Here is a 15,892-nt window from a genome sequence, read left to right as displayed (position 1 = left end):
GACCCACCTAAAGCTGCCTCAATTGCATCAGCAAACTTGTAAGCATCAGCTGGCAGATGATGCTTACAAGAGAGAAAGAGAGTCAGCCCCCCCCCCCCCTCCCTTTAATTACATTGGCATTGAACAACATACATTCAATCAGTATATGCTTTACTGTGAGTGGTGTCTGGCAGTGTGTACACTGAGGATGATCACTTCCTGCAAGAAGAAACAGAGTGAGGTGGATATGGTTGAATCGAGTTCTGACTAGCATTACTTCACTTCTTCTATTTGTACGAAAGCAAGAAGCCCGTAACATATCAAAATCAAAAATAAAATTAAGACACCAACAGCAAAGGTGTGCATGAGGGTCAATGGATCAAACACAAAACTTAAAAATAGAGAAAAAAAACATACAGTCTACCTCTATCGGATATGGCTATTCAAATGAATACAATGTATGTGCTTATTTTCACAACTAAAATTTTTAAAGCTTCAACTTTTTCACAAACCAAAGATTGATATTGTAAAGCAACCTAATGAATATAAATTAGGGGTTGTGTAGGCTTTAGCTGTTAAAAAAAAATACACGAATAAGGCCAATGTTCTAAATGTGCACCTTCCCATGTTTACGACATTAAAAAAAAGACTCCATTATGCCATTATTATCTGTAATGACACAAAGTATTAATCAGTCTACTGTTCAGGTTCTAGTAACTCCTGAGGGTTACTTGTGATAGACAACCCTAAGCTAAGATGCAGCCACTGGAAAAGGTAAGAGCAAGCAAACAGGCTATAAAACTCACTTACATTTGCCCTCTTTCATTGACTGTGTCCTGTAAAAGTAAGAAATTTTCAAAAGGTTCTGTTTATCTGCACTTCTTGATGTTTCTTTATGAATTTGGGTATGTTCATTCCATATACTACATTGGTCTGTGTATATCAATGGATTGTCCAGAAATGAAAGAAAAGTAAATATGCAAAAACACACTATATCAGATATATTAATAATGTTTAACTTCGGTACAGAATAGGTTTAATCTTTGTTACAAGTAAACAATAAGCTTAAAAAAAAATTACAACTTGAAAAGTAGAAACCCTCCTTTGATTAACCAAAAAAATTTCCTTTAAAATGCACAACTGAACATTTATCATTTGTGGCCAGTGTGAAACCAAGAGTCAGATATAGTTGGCCGTATTAACTTCATTCCACCTTCCTTGGTGCCTCTTCTCTATTGACAGTGTCTGGAGGAATTTATCCTCACGATCTTCATCAACATCACCCAGATTTTGTTGAAAAAAATCCAGGTGTGAGCGCACAAGTAATGCAGTTTGATTTAACATTCTGACTCCCATTTTTAAGTAATTTTCAATCAAGTTGTCAACTAGTTCTTTGTAATTTACACTTTTAATGTTACCAAGAAAGCCATTCACTAAAAGGTGAAATCACTGCTAGGTATTTTGCTCGGCAGGAGTCATAAATCTTCAGTTCTAGTGTAGACAAATCTGCTTAACTTGTAGACCAATAAATATGCCACCTTTCATTCTACATCTGACAATTTTGAAAATGCATATTGTATATGCTTGAAGATGTCAATACAGTGCTTTACTGAATTCTTTAATGAAACATTTAAATGAAAATGAAGACCTGATCACTATTTGCTTATGACATGAAGCCCCACTAGCATCTTGCATGTTAACAAGCAAGATGCAAGATAGCTACTGATTAAATGGAAATCTTCATCAGGTGTACCAGTATCCACTACACAATGAAAATGTAATGATGTAGTCTATATAATATCGTTGTAGATGCACCATAGACAACTCTTAAAGAAAAATTACAGTAGTAGTGTGAAAGGCATCATTTCATTTGTATTTCATATAGTGCTCATCCTTCACAGTGAGTTGCTCATGTATTGCACTACCTCAAAAAAGTAACGCTTCACTAATAGTGAGGCGCCTCCGTAGCCAGGTGGGCAGGAGCAGCAGTGCATAGCACAGGCTTGATTAGACCGGGGTTCAAGTCCATGACCACCAAATACGGAGGATGCAGAAAGGTCAGGGAATGACCACCACATATCCCGGAGCAATATGGCCTTAGTTGCTAATGCTTCTAAAAACCAAATAACAAACAACAACAAACTAATAGAGAAGACTATTGTTACTGACTCTCTCTGTGGGCACCACCATCCAGACTGCACCATTTCCAAGTTACTTGGCTTTTCATCGGTGGGTGGGCAGGTACTCTGGTTGTGAAGGAAGAGCACGATATGAGATACAGATGAAATTATGTCTTTCACACTACTACTACTACTACTGTAGTTTTTTGTTAAGAGTTGTTTATGGTGTATCTACACCAATATTATATAGAATCTTAAACTCTTAAAATATTGCGCCATGTTGTATTTAGTTTTATCTAAATAATGATGTAGCGTACAGTAGCATCATCTGAAATCTGGCCTTATTTTTCCTAAAGCTAACACTGGCACTGAAGTAACTGTTGCATCAGCCTTGAATATCAACATGCAGCAGAAATTCTTAAGGCTGGGATTTTTACCATTTGCATCCAAACGGGTCCAATATGATGGGAGCAGCAGCTTATACAACAAGTATGTGTACAATTTATCACATAAAGGATATTTTACAGCAGTTATTTCTGAACCATATTATCTGTCTGAACAAGCAGTATCATCATCGTTCGCAAGATTCTCAGCTTTAAGTGCATCTGACCTTTTTTCTGTGTGAGTATCTGAAAATCCAAGTGAATTCTAATCACCCTCAGAATAATGTTGAACTAAGTGAATGAATCTGAACAAAAATTCAACAATTCCCATAATATGCTATGAAGAGTAAAGGAAAATGTATTCTCAAGAATAGATAAATACATGATAAGAGACTAACCAATGACAAGGTACCCTATTCAAAAAAAGTAAAATATTTTCCCACAATGCTTAAGTATATATTCTTTACTTTTAAAGCACCCATTTTTCATGAAGTATTTTCCTTGCACTTTTGTATTTTAAAATATGTCAGATTATTGTAGCACTCTGTGTATCATAAGATAATACCAAATAAAGTAAATTCACTTTGTTTTATTTAACTCCTATCATCAGTATGCCTTAATTTATACATAAGATCAAAGTTATTTTTATAAATGTATTTAAAATTAAAAAGTACCTCATTTTCAGCTCCAGTTTTAATACCATTCAATATGTGCACCACACATTTCTTAAATATCTAGGGGGGAAAAAAGAAAAACAGTTCAAGAAATGGAATTATATCCATTAAAACACAAATTACAACAAAATCCTGTTATGATAAATATTGTTTTAGTAAAAATTTCGCTATAATAAAAATATTTCTAGAATCACCCACCATCCCTTATTATTAGTGCTTTGTAAGTCTTGTTTGAGTGATATAGTTTTGATGAAAAATGGAGTACGATGAATTATTTTCAAAGTCCACTATGCATTAGCATTAGTAGAGGCATTTGATGCAAGAAAGCAAGCTTACGCAGCATCAGCCAAAAAAAAAAAAAAACCCACTTCCACTTCACCCTTCTGTTCATTCAAAATACCTGTCCAGCTGAGTCTTAAACTTATTTAGGCTATCAACCTCCACCACAAGGGATGGAAGTCTGTTCCACCAACCAACCACCCGCTGGCTAAAGGCAAATTTCCGCACGTCTATCCTACATCCGTCTTTCCTCAATTTGAATTTATGCCCTCTCAGGTGATTTTTCTGAGCTAGAGGAAGAATCCCATCAGCATTGAGCATGCTTAAACCATTCAAGGCTTTATACACCTCTATCAGATCACCTCGCTGGTGCCTAGTCTCCAGACACTGTAATTTGCAAAACTTAAGCCTTTCTTCGTAAGAGCACCCCTTTGTTCCATTCACTAATCTTGTTGCCCTTCTCTGTACTCGTTCCAGCAGCTCTACATCCTTCTTGAAATGAGGCCTCCAGACCTGTATACAGTACTCTAGGTGTGGCCTGACCATCGCCTTATACAATGGAATAATCACCTCCTTATCCCTGCTGGAAAAATTCCTGTATATCATTGATAATACTCCATGAGCTACTCTTGCAGCCCGTCTGCACTGCTCAGAGAACTTCATATCTGCCTGCACAACCACCCCCAAGTCCCTTTCATTCTCTACCACTGTCAGTGTAGTACCACAGAGTTGATACGTTGCTCTGGGGTTGCTGTTTCCCATGCGTAGTACTTTACATTTGTCAATGTTAAACTTCATTTGCCACCTCTCAGCCCATCTGCTCAACCTTTCCAGATCCTGTTGCAGCAGCATAGTGTCAGTGGTGTCCTTGACAACCCTGCCAACCTTTGTATCGTCTGCAAACTTGGACATTAAGCCCGATATAAAATGTGTTAGTTTACAATGAACAAAAACTCTATTGGAAAATTACAACAGTCAACATGATATTTACCTCCACTAAGATATCAATTGTTTACAGTCAATTTTTATGTGTAGTTTTCAAAAATAATTCTTTAATTTTCACAATGCATACAATTTCTGCACATTTTTTTGTGTTTACCCATAACATGCATATCTTACTACAATTTTGGGAAGTAAATATGACACTGATTTGGTGTATTACCTACAAATAATAATGTTTGTGTATGTGCTAGTAGATGGTAGTAATGTTGGGAAGGTTACAATGTTCAAACCTGTACATATGCCTCCAATCTCTCTCTTTCAGTAACAGAAAGACAGTTACATTATCAGTACGTGTACAGTTTATTTGCATATTGTTTGTTTGTATCTTCTCTGTTTTGCTTAGCACTATATTGTAAAAATGTTTAAGTAGAAGCAAAGAATGTGTCTGAGTCACCCTGGCAATTTCCACTGTGTGTGTGTGTGGAAAGGTTTAGAACAAAAAATCAGAGGAAGAAAATGTACAGTACTACTAAACATGCATATTTTTTGTACTTTGGTTGCAAGGTTGGTGCTCAGGACAAAACTTGGGTTCCACATATACACATATTACCTACACCACAAATCTGCGAATGTGGCTAAATGGGAAAATTAAGAGAATGCCTTTTGCTGTTCCTATGATATAAAGAGAACCATGCAACCACATTGATGATTGCTATTTTTGCATGATAAAAATATGAAGGAGGTCTAGAAAAAGCAAGCACAGTATCAAATATCCTAATATATCCTCTGAAATAAGATCTGCTCCACATAATGAAGACTGACAATATAAGATCCCCCAAAATCATGGTATAAAGGAGCAGTGATAAATATAGTGAGGAGTCTTGTGTTACAGGCATTATTGGGCTATCCACTTCAACAGATTTGGACCACCAACCAGAAAATTACACGCCACAATTAATTAAAGTAAAATTACAGTATATTAAAAATATCACAAAATGTTTTCAAAAATATTTCATTATAGAAGGCAGTATGTGTTTCTGAAAAGATATTATTGGTTCTTTGAACAAACTGGGCACTGAACATAATCCTAATGAATGGCATATATTTAATGATGCCTCAAAATTAAGTTTAAAAGCAATTTTGTAGCACACTGGAAATTTATTCCCACCAGTTTCTCTACTTCATGCTGTTGGCTTAACACAAACATACGAAAGTATGTCCAAGATTATGAGTGCAAACCGTGTCTCTGCTTGGAATGCCTGTGGTGATCTTAATACAGTAGTTCCAAGCAGAATTAATACTTAATTCTGCTGGAATGCCTGTGGTGATCTTAATGCCGTTATTAAAAAAAAGGTTTTCAACCTTTTTTTAATAACGGCACCCCTAAGTAATTTATTTTATTTTGCGGCACCCCTACTCAATCTACTCAATTTTCTGCCTGTTAGATCCGATTCTCTCTCTCTCTGTATATATATATATATATATATATATATATATATATATGTATATATGTATGTATATATATATATATATATATATATATATATATATATATATATATATATATACATATATACATACATATACATATACAATGTTATATGATAGTTATTACAATAATATAATTATAAAAATTACATTTCATAAAACAAATTTTATATATATATATATATATATAATAATTTTATTCTTTATATAGAGGTACTAAGTAAACAATTATAAATCACCACAAAATTAAAAAGATACTGTACACCGTTTTATAATGAAATAAACATAAATTTAAAAAATAATAAGTTTAAGTAACTTAAACCCAAATTACGTGGCACTCCTGGAATGTTGTTGCGGCACCTTACCTTAGGGTTGAAAACCACTGTCTTAATATAACTGGATTACTCACTGTTCAATAGAGAGGTTTCACAAAATGCTGTTATTTTCTATGTTTGTGAGACAGTCATGTGACAGAAAAAGATTATATTGTGTGCAGTGGCGGGGAAAAAAAAAAAAAAGAGGAACTTTTACCAGGAAGAAGTAATATAAAATATATTCCACTGGCTGAATCAACTGGTTGGTTCTTTTTCCACTTTTGCATATAAACCTTGGATTAATTTAAGAATTTTGTTAAGGTTCTGGATATGGAAGGAAGTTGATTCTGCTAACTAAGGGAAGCGTTTCCTAATTAAACAGAGGCAAAACTGAAAGAAAGAAAGAATTTTCATTTGGACTCAAAAACTCCACAAAGATGATATATTTGAAACAAAGCTACAGGAACAGGATATGAGCTAGCACCTTGGTGATCAATTAAAGCAGTTGTGCATGATTTTCTTGGAAGAAGGAAAGAAAATATTTATAAATCTTTGGTGTTAACTTGACTACCGAATGTCTTTGACAATTCATTTCCTTCATTCCCCTTTGTTACCCCACCTTAAAATTTGTAAAGTGTAAATGGTAAGCAAGGGGAACCCATTTATCAGTATATATATATATATCCACAATGGAAAAGCAGTACCAAGGTCACTGAGATAACCCTATAATAGGAGATCACTGCTGACTTCTTAAGAGGGAAAGCAAAATGGAATATACAAAAAAACTCTCTAAGTGACAAATATTTCTAAGGAATTATAATTGTGTAGTATATTATATGTTTGATTAAAATATTTTAAAATGAATATGACTCATTTTTAAGCAGCATATACATTGAGTGATCACTGAATTATGACCACCTACTTAATATATCTTCTTTATTATATATTGTACTGTATTATACTTGGAGTTTTGAGCTTACTTCCACATATGCATTTCCTTATGTTTGATATATCAATGCTCTCTATTTAAATTGTATTACTGTTAACCCCTGGCCTGGTAGCCGTGAAGGGCAACATTGCAATGTATCAAATTGTATCATTATTATTATTGCAATAAAGATTTCTTAATACTTCGTAGGTCCTCCTTTTGCCCTCAATACAGCAATAGGACGTGGCATTGATTCAACAAGACATCGGAAGCAATCAGGAGGTATGGCCAACCAAGCTGTGTGTAACGCAGTCAGCAATGCAGGTATGGAGGTGACTGGTGTATCCAGATGCCTGATATGCCTTTCCATAGTGTCCCACACGTGCTCTATGGGATTGATATCAGAGTACTTCGAGTAGTTCGGAGGCCAATCGATATTAGCATTAGCATTAGTAGAGTCATTTGATGCAAGAAAGCAAACTTATGCAGCATCAGCCAAAAAAAAAAAAATAAATAAATAAAATAAAATAAATAAATAAAAAAATAACCACTTCCACTTCACCCCTCTGTTCGTTTGAAATACCTGTCCAGCTGAGCCTTAAACTTATTTAAGGCTATCAACTTCCACGACAAGGGATGGAAGTCTGTTCCACCAACCAACCACCCACTGGCTAAAGGCAAATTTCCTCATGTCTATCCTACATCTGTCTTTCCTCAATTTGAATTTCTGCCCTCTCAGGTGATTTTTCTGAGCAAGAGGAAGAATCCCATCAGCATTGAGCATGCTCAAACCATTCAAGGCTTTATACAACTCAATCAGATCACCTCGCTGGTGCCTAGTCTCCAGACACTGTAATTTGCAAAACTTAAGCCTTTCTTCGTAAGAGCACCCCTTTGTTCCATTCACCAATCTTGTTGCCCTTCTCTGTACTCATTCCAGCATCCCTACATCCTTCTTGAAATGAGGCCTCCACACCTGTATACAGTACTCTAGGTGTGGCCTGACCATTGCCTTATACAATGGAATAATCACCTCCTTATTCCTGCTGGAAAAATTCCTGTATATCATTGACAATACTCCATGAGCTACTCTTGCAGCCCGTCTGCACTGCTAAGAGAACTTCATATCTGCCTGCACAACCACCCCCCAAGTCCCTTTCATTCTCTACCGCTGTCAATGTAGTACCACAGAGTTGATACGTTGCTCTGGGGTTGCTTTTTCCCATATGTAGTACTTTACATTTGTCAATGTTAAACTTCATTTGCCACCTCTCAGCCCATCTGCTCAACCTTTCCAGATCCTGTTGCAGTAGCATAGTGTCAGTAGTGTCCTTGACAACCCTGCCAACCTTCGTATCGTCTGCAAACTTGGACATTAAGCTTGATATACCATCATCAATATCATTTATAAATACAGAAAACAATAATGGACCCAATACTGAACTCTGAGGGACTCCACTAATAACATTAGTCCACGACGAGCAGTGTCCATTGATAAATAAATGGCATTGTAATGTGGCATTGGAGGCAATTTGCCTCCAATGCCACACTGCTCCAAATTGTGTAGCAGTCTTCCATGTGCAACAGTATCAAAAGCCTTTCTAAGATCCAAGTATATAATATCAAAGTTATTCCCTGCATCCAGTTCTTTTGTGACTGCATCATAGTATCCAATCAAATTGGTCAGGCAAGACTTCCCCTTAACAAAACCATGCTGTGTCTGAGCTATAACTGAAGTCTTGTCTAGATGATCCTGCAGTGCTTCTTTAACCAGTGCCTCCATTAATTTTCCGGGAACAGAAGTTAAACTAACAGGTCTATAATTACTTGTGTCGCCTTTTGATCCTCCTTTGTGAATTGGGGTCACATTTGCACATCTCCAGTCCATGGGTACTTCCCCTGAGTCCAAGAAAGCTCTCATAATTATGGCTAAGGGTTTGCTTACTTCCTTTGCTGCCTCCTTTAATATAACTGGATAGATCCCATCCACCCCAGGTGCCTTTCTTGTATTTATCTTCAACAATTTGTCCTCCACTTTACTCTCAGTTATTAGAAGATTCTCTAGCTTACTGCCAGAGTTGAATACACCTCTGGCATTGCCCTCGCTGAATAACTCCTCATGTGTGAATGTAGATGCAAAATATTCATTTAGTTTGTAAGCTACCTGAGCAGGATCATCAACAGTTGACCCATCGATATCAAGTGGACTAATCTGATTCATCCCCTTCTTTCTAGAGTTTACATAAGTAAAGAACTCTTTGCTGTTTTTCTTTGCATCCCTTGCCAAAGATTTCTCGTAATCTGCCTTCGCCTGTCTAACCTCCTTTGTAACTTGGTTACAGATCAACTTGTATCTATCATAGGCTTCTGTGTCACGTGTTAATCTTTGTGTATCCCATGCATTTTTCCTCTCTGCCGTATGTCTCATTAGTTCATCTGACATCCATTTAGGCCTAACATTTGAACAATATTTCTTAGTTGGTATGTAAAGCCTAGTAGCTTCCAAGATAAGTTCTTTGAATGCTTCCCATTTTGAATTTGCTGTTGGTAACATCATCAGTTGGTCGCACTGTATAGAATTTAAATACTGTCTCAGTCCATCGTAGTCGCCTTTACGAAAGCAATAACCCTTCCCTTTATCCCTGATGGTAGTTACCTCTTTGAGTAAATCCCACTTCAGCACACTGTGATCACTGCCACCTAGTGGTTCATTTATCTGCAGATTCTTAATGCATGAAGAATCACTACTGATAATCAAATCAAGAGTATTACTCCCTCTAGTTGCCTTGCTGATTTAGAAAACAATCATCCAATAAATCCACAAAAGCCTTGCTAGTGTGTGAGTGACCAGCCCCCAAATTCCAGTCAATATCTGGGAAATTAAAATCCCCAATTATAAGACTCTCTGATTTACTGGCCCACTATTTCCCTGTACAATTTCTTATTATACTCATCAGAGTAATTAGGCCTATAGCACACTCCTACTCTCAATTTTGATCTCCCAATGCTTATGTCACACCAAACTGACTCGACACTGCACTGTCCAGCAATGTCGACTGGCTTCACTTCCTTGGATTTGATGTATTTTTTAACTAATTGCATAACCCCTCCTCCCTTCCCATCCTGTCTATCCCTTCTGTAGACATTGTACTCCCGAAATTCCAGTTCTGAATTTTTTATATCTGTGTGACACCACGTCTCTGATATCCCCACAATATCTGCCTTTGATCTTGTGAGCAATACCTCAAAACGATATGGTGGAAGTCAGAACTGTATTCTGCAAACCATTACTGCACGACAAGTGCCCAATGGCTCGCCACATTGTCATCTTGGAAGACACCATCACCATTCGGAAAAAAGTGTAACATAGTGGGGATGTACACAGTCAGCAAGCAGTGGGTGATAGCAGAGACCACTGATACGTTGTTCCACATGCACCAGGGGTCCAAGTTCCCCGCCAGTGAAACATGCCCCACACCATACAACTGCCTCCACCAGCCTGCACTTTTGATGGTTGGTTGGGTTTTATTGGCACATTAGCAACTAAGGCTATAATGTGCCAAAACCTGGTCATAAAAAAGTAAAACTTTCAGTGGCCTAATGAATTAGGTCACTAAGTCAAGGTATAAAAACAAGTATAAACTGTAAAAGACAAATATCAATAAACAAGTAACAATAACAAGGTAGATTTTTTAAATACGAGTAAAAAGGTTTACTGATTTCAAAAAGCTAAAAATAGCAGACACATGGTCATTGTCGAATAAAATCTGACTGAGTGTATACGGCTCAATCAGATGATTAAAACTGGTAAGATGTATATTGCTAAAAACTGGACAGTCAATTAAAATGTGTCTGATTGATAAAATTGTGCCACAGGACTCACACATAGGAGGATCATTAGCCCTCAGGCACTTTTGATACCATACATGATGGATCAAGAGCCTCATGTTGTTGATGACAAATCTGTACACGACCCTCCATGGTGTGGAGTAAATAACGTGACTCATCCAACCAGCACACCTTCTTCCAGTCTTCTAATGTCCAACTTGCATGCTCTTTGCACCAGTTGAATCTTTTATGCCAATGAACCTTGGTTAGGAGAGGATGCCGTAGGGGTCGTCTGCTGGTGTAGCCCATACGTGCGAGCATGCAACACATGGTCATGCCAGATATTGTTCCGGGTCGGCCCATGTTGTATTGGGTAGTCAACTCTTCAACAAGGCTGCGCCTGTTCACCTGTACGAGTAGTCGGATCCAGTGCTCACCTCTAACATCAACTTTCGGCTGACTGTTGCGCAGCTTTGCCGTAGGATCGTTGTTTGACCATTTTGAACACCCCAACAGTTCAGCTGTTTGGGAAATCGAGGCACTAGCTCATTGAGCTCCCAACAATCTATCCTTTATCAAAGTCTGATAAATCCTTCCTTTTACCCACACGCTTGGAATTTTACTACCTTCTGAACCACTACTGACTAATGGTTATAGATTGACACCTTATTATAGAGTTAGTCGATACATAGGTCAACTAACTCTACACTCTTGTACCTCACGTGGTCAATGGGTCGCATTCAGTTTTCATAGGATAGTTGTTGTTATTTGGGTTTTTAGGAGCATTAGCAACCAAGGCCATATTGCTCCAGGATATGCGGTGGTCATTCCCTGATCTTTCCGTCATCCTCCATATTTGGTGGTGACGGGCTCGAACCCCGATCTAATCAAGAAGCGTGTGCTAAGCACTGCTGCTCCTTCCCACCTGGCTACGGAGGTGCCTCATAGGTGTAGTCATAATTCAGTGATCACTCAGTGTATATTATTGTATGATATTTGAAACTGGTTGTTCATCAAGTTACTAAAATTATAGTAATCCTACAATGGAGACATGACAGATTCATAAATCTGGTTTTGGAATCAGTGCATCAATTTCCTATGTAATCTTTGCTCCAGAGGTACAGAAAAAAAAAAATTTTCCATTAACCATTGTGATCAATACCATGTGCATTCCATAATATAAATATGGTAGAGCTTCCTGCTTTTTTTTCTCCATTTCTGAATGATTATGCTTTTCTTTTCACCACTGTGGCATGGAACAGAACAGCATACTGGCACCAGTTTTACACAAAAATAAATGAATAAATGTGAGTGCCAGTAATTACTTTTTTGTGTGATCAGTAATAAAAGAGAATACTTGTGTTTTCATTATTTCAAATCTTTAATTTCAGAAACATTCTTTTTGGGTACACTCAATCAGCAAAAATGTTTCAGAATTCATAATCTAATACAACTTAGTGCAATCTAAATAAACAAATTTCCAAGTGCACTAAAGTTAAAATTTTATATTAATGCGGGAGATGGGGGGGGGTCCATTGAACAAAAACCGATTTTAACCTGAAAAGAAACTACAAGGTGTATCTACTGTACTGTATTTCTGAATGTGTGTCATTTCTTAAAAATAAAATGTACTTTACAAAGATTCTCTCCAAACAAAATATTTTTACTTCTGTAGTATAAATATTTCATCATCTTATTTATTTAATACTGATTTTTAAGTCTATATTTCATATTAATACTAATCAATTAGTCAAACACAGTAAAGTAACTGAAGTAACTCAGCTTATAAATCTGCAGTTTAAACTTCCATATGAGAAAAAAATTAAAAATTTTAAAAAATTATAAGAAATTAAGACGGCACCAACCACCTATTCTGAAGTGCATCTCTGATAGGGTGTTCAACTAAAGACCTACAAGAAAAATATGGATAAAAAAAGTCTGACTTGGAAAGGAAAAGAAGGTCAGCCACATGAAGCAAAATACAATTGTGAAAACTGGATTACACTTTTTAGAAGTACCAAATTCCATCTTAAGCTTCATACTCAAACATACACAAGAAACTAGGAGAATGATATAACGGAGAAGATGTATGCACTGACGAGTTTTGTCTCCATATTTGAAATGAGCTCTTCAAAAATTTTAATTCTGTAGAGCTCAGATTCAATTTGTGAGATGTAAGGTACATGGCGATACATAATATTATGTAACAAATTTCAGTTTATCTGCACATCTTGGTGTTTCTTTATGAATTTCAGTATGTTGATTCCGAATATGATTCAGAATTTCATTTTCTAGTCCTAACTAGAAAACAAAAGGCAGCTGGAGTTGTTCACAACTCCAGCTGCCTTTTGCAGCAGCCAACTTCAACAAGGAAAATTACCTAAGTATTACAAAAGTTGGGTAAGAGAAAGTTAAGTTTCAAAGCAAGTATGCAGAAGAGTTCTAAGTGATTAATGGAGTTGGAAGTAAAATAGAGACGACAGAATTTGATAGCAAGTGGTAGCGTGATTTTAAGCAAAAGAAGTTTGAAAGAGGAGATTGCCAACTAAGTATCTGGCAGGGAATATCAGAGTGGATATATACACAAGTAACCCCTGTGAATCAAAAGGAATTGTACAGCGAATAATTAGGACAAAGAGATGAGCAGGAGTTGAATCAACTGATAATCGGGATTCTGTCAGAAAAAATAAGTGGGGTTTCGAAGACTAAATGGAGATGGACATCACTGAGAATGGAACTGAAACTACATATATTTGTGAAATGAATGGGGAACTGTTTGGAAGGTTTAGATCTTCTTGTGGATAAGTTTTTTCTGTTATTTTGACTATTCATGATGTATTCAGTAGTAAGAAAAAGTGGGAAGGATATGTATGAAGTAATTAAGTTTTTGGATATGGTATATACACAGCAAGAATAAACCCAGCTCCTTGACATAATGTGGCCTCAACAATGCCTCCCGCATACATGCTACTCAGACTCCCTCCAGTCAGCTGAGTAAAGATTCCAAGGTTATACACCAGCTGACCCAGATTCGTCCTAGAGAGTTACCAACAGGTTCAGTTCGGTGGACTATCTAACGGCCAGCCAGCAAACACCATTTTATAACTGTACCCTTGAAATATAAGGATGGATCTCGCTGATGCTCATCATAATCTCAAAAGACATCAATCATACTGCATAATGGAAGAGATGGGGGGAGATTGCTAGAGCTTTGCTCTGGAGAATAAACATGGGTTTCACCAGTTGATGGGTAGTATTGAATAAACATGGGTAGTATTACACCAGTTGATGAGGATCAACTATCACCTAGTATTGCCTGATAACACAGAGGGTGCATTCCTTTGTGTGGTGTGGTCACCATGCCTTGATCCCTGCTTATATTAGTTCACAACTGGAGGATCACCTCCAATATACTAGGTGCCGTATTATGTTAGTACTAGTACCAACAAAGTGATGCAAGAAAGCAAGCTTAAACAACTTTGGTTAAGAAAAAAAAAATAAAAAATCACTCACTTCACTTGCCCATCCCTAGATGGGCAAATGAAGCAATATTTTGTCCAATCCACCTTTAAATTTATTCAAACTAACTACTCTCACCATACTAGGTAGAAGTTAATTCCAACTTGATATTCCAATTGGAATTTCAGTCATTTTTCCCATTATTCAAAGGCTGTGGCATAACAAGTAAAAAAAAATTACGGCTAATTTTTCTGGACTGTGTTTTACTTATTTTCCATAGTGGTAACTTAGTTACAAGATAGAATAAAAATAGTCTTTGTGTTACTGGCAAAGTTTATTTCATCCTATTCCAGGCATTGCACAGAACGCCTGGAATAGGATGAAATAAACTTTTCTTTATCATCCTATGATACCATTATTAAGTGAATCACAATTCTGACTTTTATACAAAGGCATACTGTGGGAAAATACTGCTCCTCATATCTCGCTGTTAAAATGAATATATACCTATTGTAAGTACTAAATATAATATACAAAAATGTTTATATCCTGAAAACTTTAGGGACTTTCCATCTGCTTTACTTTTATTAAATTTCCCACTATTATGTTTCTAACATATAGAATTTTTTCAACTTTTTCTTTTTATATATTTATACTGTATATTAATTTTGCATCTTACTATATTTTGTATAAAAATATTACGGTAAATTTTTACATCCACAATATCCCTATTTTATTTCTCATATTTATTTTTACATAAATACATTTCTGTTTTCACCCATAATATGGTCCTCTTTGAATTTTGTAGACAGAGATCATTTAGTATAAAAATAATTCCTTCAACTCACTTTTATCACCCAACAAGACCTTCTGGATTAAATACAGGAACTTCCCGGCTTATGGAAATTCGACTTTACGCAATTTTTTGCTGGACGGTGCAAATTTAAAAAATTCGTGGAAACGTATTCCGCATCCCATAGGAATAAATGGAGGTATCATGAAAATATCGTAACATGAACCCAATAACAATTGGGTTTTTTTTTTTTTTTTTTTGTAATTCGTTCCAAGTCCTTGGAAGTGGAAAATTTCACTATATTACTAAGCTATTGATCTCTCTAAAAGGTCATATTTATAATGGAAATTGCACTACCCTTTCATCGTTATCATATGTTCTCGTTATAAGAATCAATTTTGAATGCCTTTGTGATATTTTTCTAAAGCACGTTTCTGGAAGTAATGACCAAAAAACAATAAAAAAAAAAAAATTTCCCTTTCCAATTTATTGGGCTTTTCTGTTAGTGCATCTAATTATAAACGGGTAGTAAACTCAATCTAGCCGACCGGGCTAGCCGGGTGGGTAAAGTGCCTGCCTGGCAACCCAAAGGTCGCGGGTTCAATTCCCGCCTCAGGCTTGGATCAAAGTACTGCAAAAACTTTGGGAGGTGCATTATGGCCACAGAAGTCTATGTGCCAACAACTACCAAAAAAAAAAAAAAAC

General features: G+C 36.4%; 1 protein-coding gene across 1 annotated transcript in view; it reads right to left on the bottom strand.

Moving 5' to 3' along the window:
• Herc4 (HECT and RLD domain containing E3 ubiquitin ligase 4) overlaps positions 1-15,892 on the bottom strand; it is a 768,218-nt gene that overhangs the window by 344,190 nt on the left and 408,136 nt on the right. Inside the window, exon 14 of the mRNA XM_090378812.1 lies at positions 3,157-3,216. Coding sequence (XP_090234938.1) covers positions 3,157-3,216 — 60 coding nt within the window. The remainder of the gene's footprint in view (positions 1-3,156; positions 3,217-15,892) is intronic.

The sequence above is a fragment of the Mastigoproctus giganteus genome, chromosome 8, assembly GCF_048544385.1.
Source record: "Mastigoproctus giganteus isolate SK-2022 chromosome 8, ASM4854438v1, whole genome shotgun sequence".
NCBI lineage: Eukaryota > Metazoa > Arthropoda > Arachnida > Uropygi > Thelyphonidae > Mastigoproctus > Mastigoproctus giganteus.
This window is presented reverse-complemented; position numbering and strand designations above follow the sequence as displayed.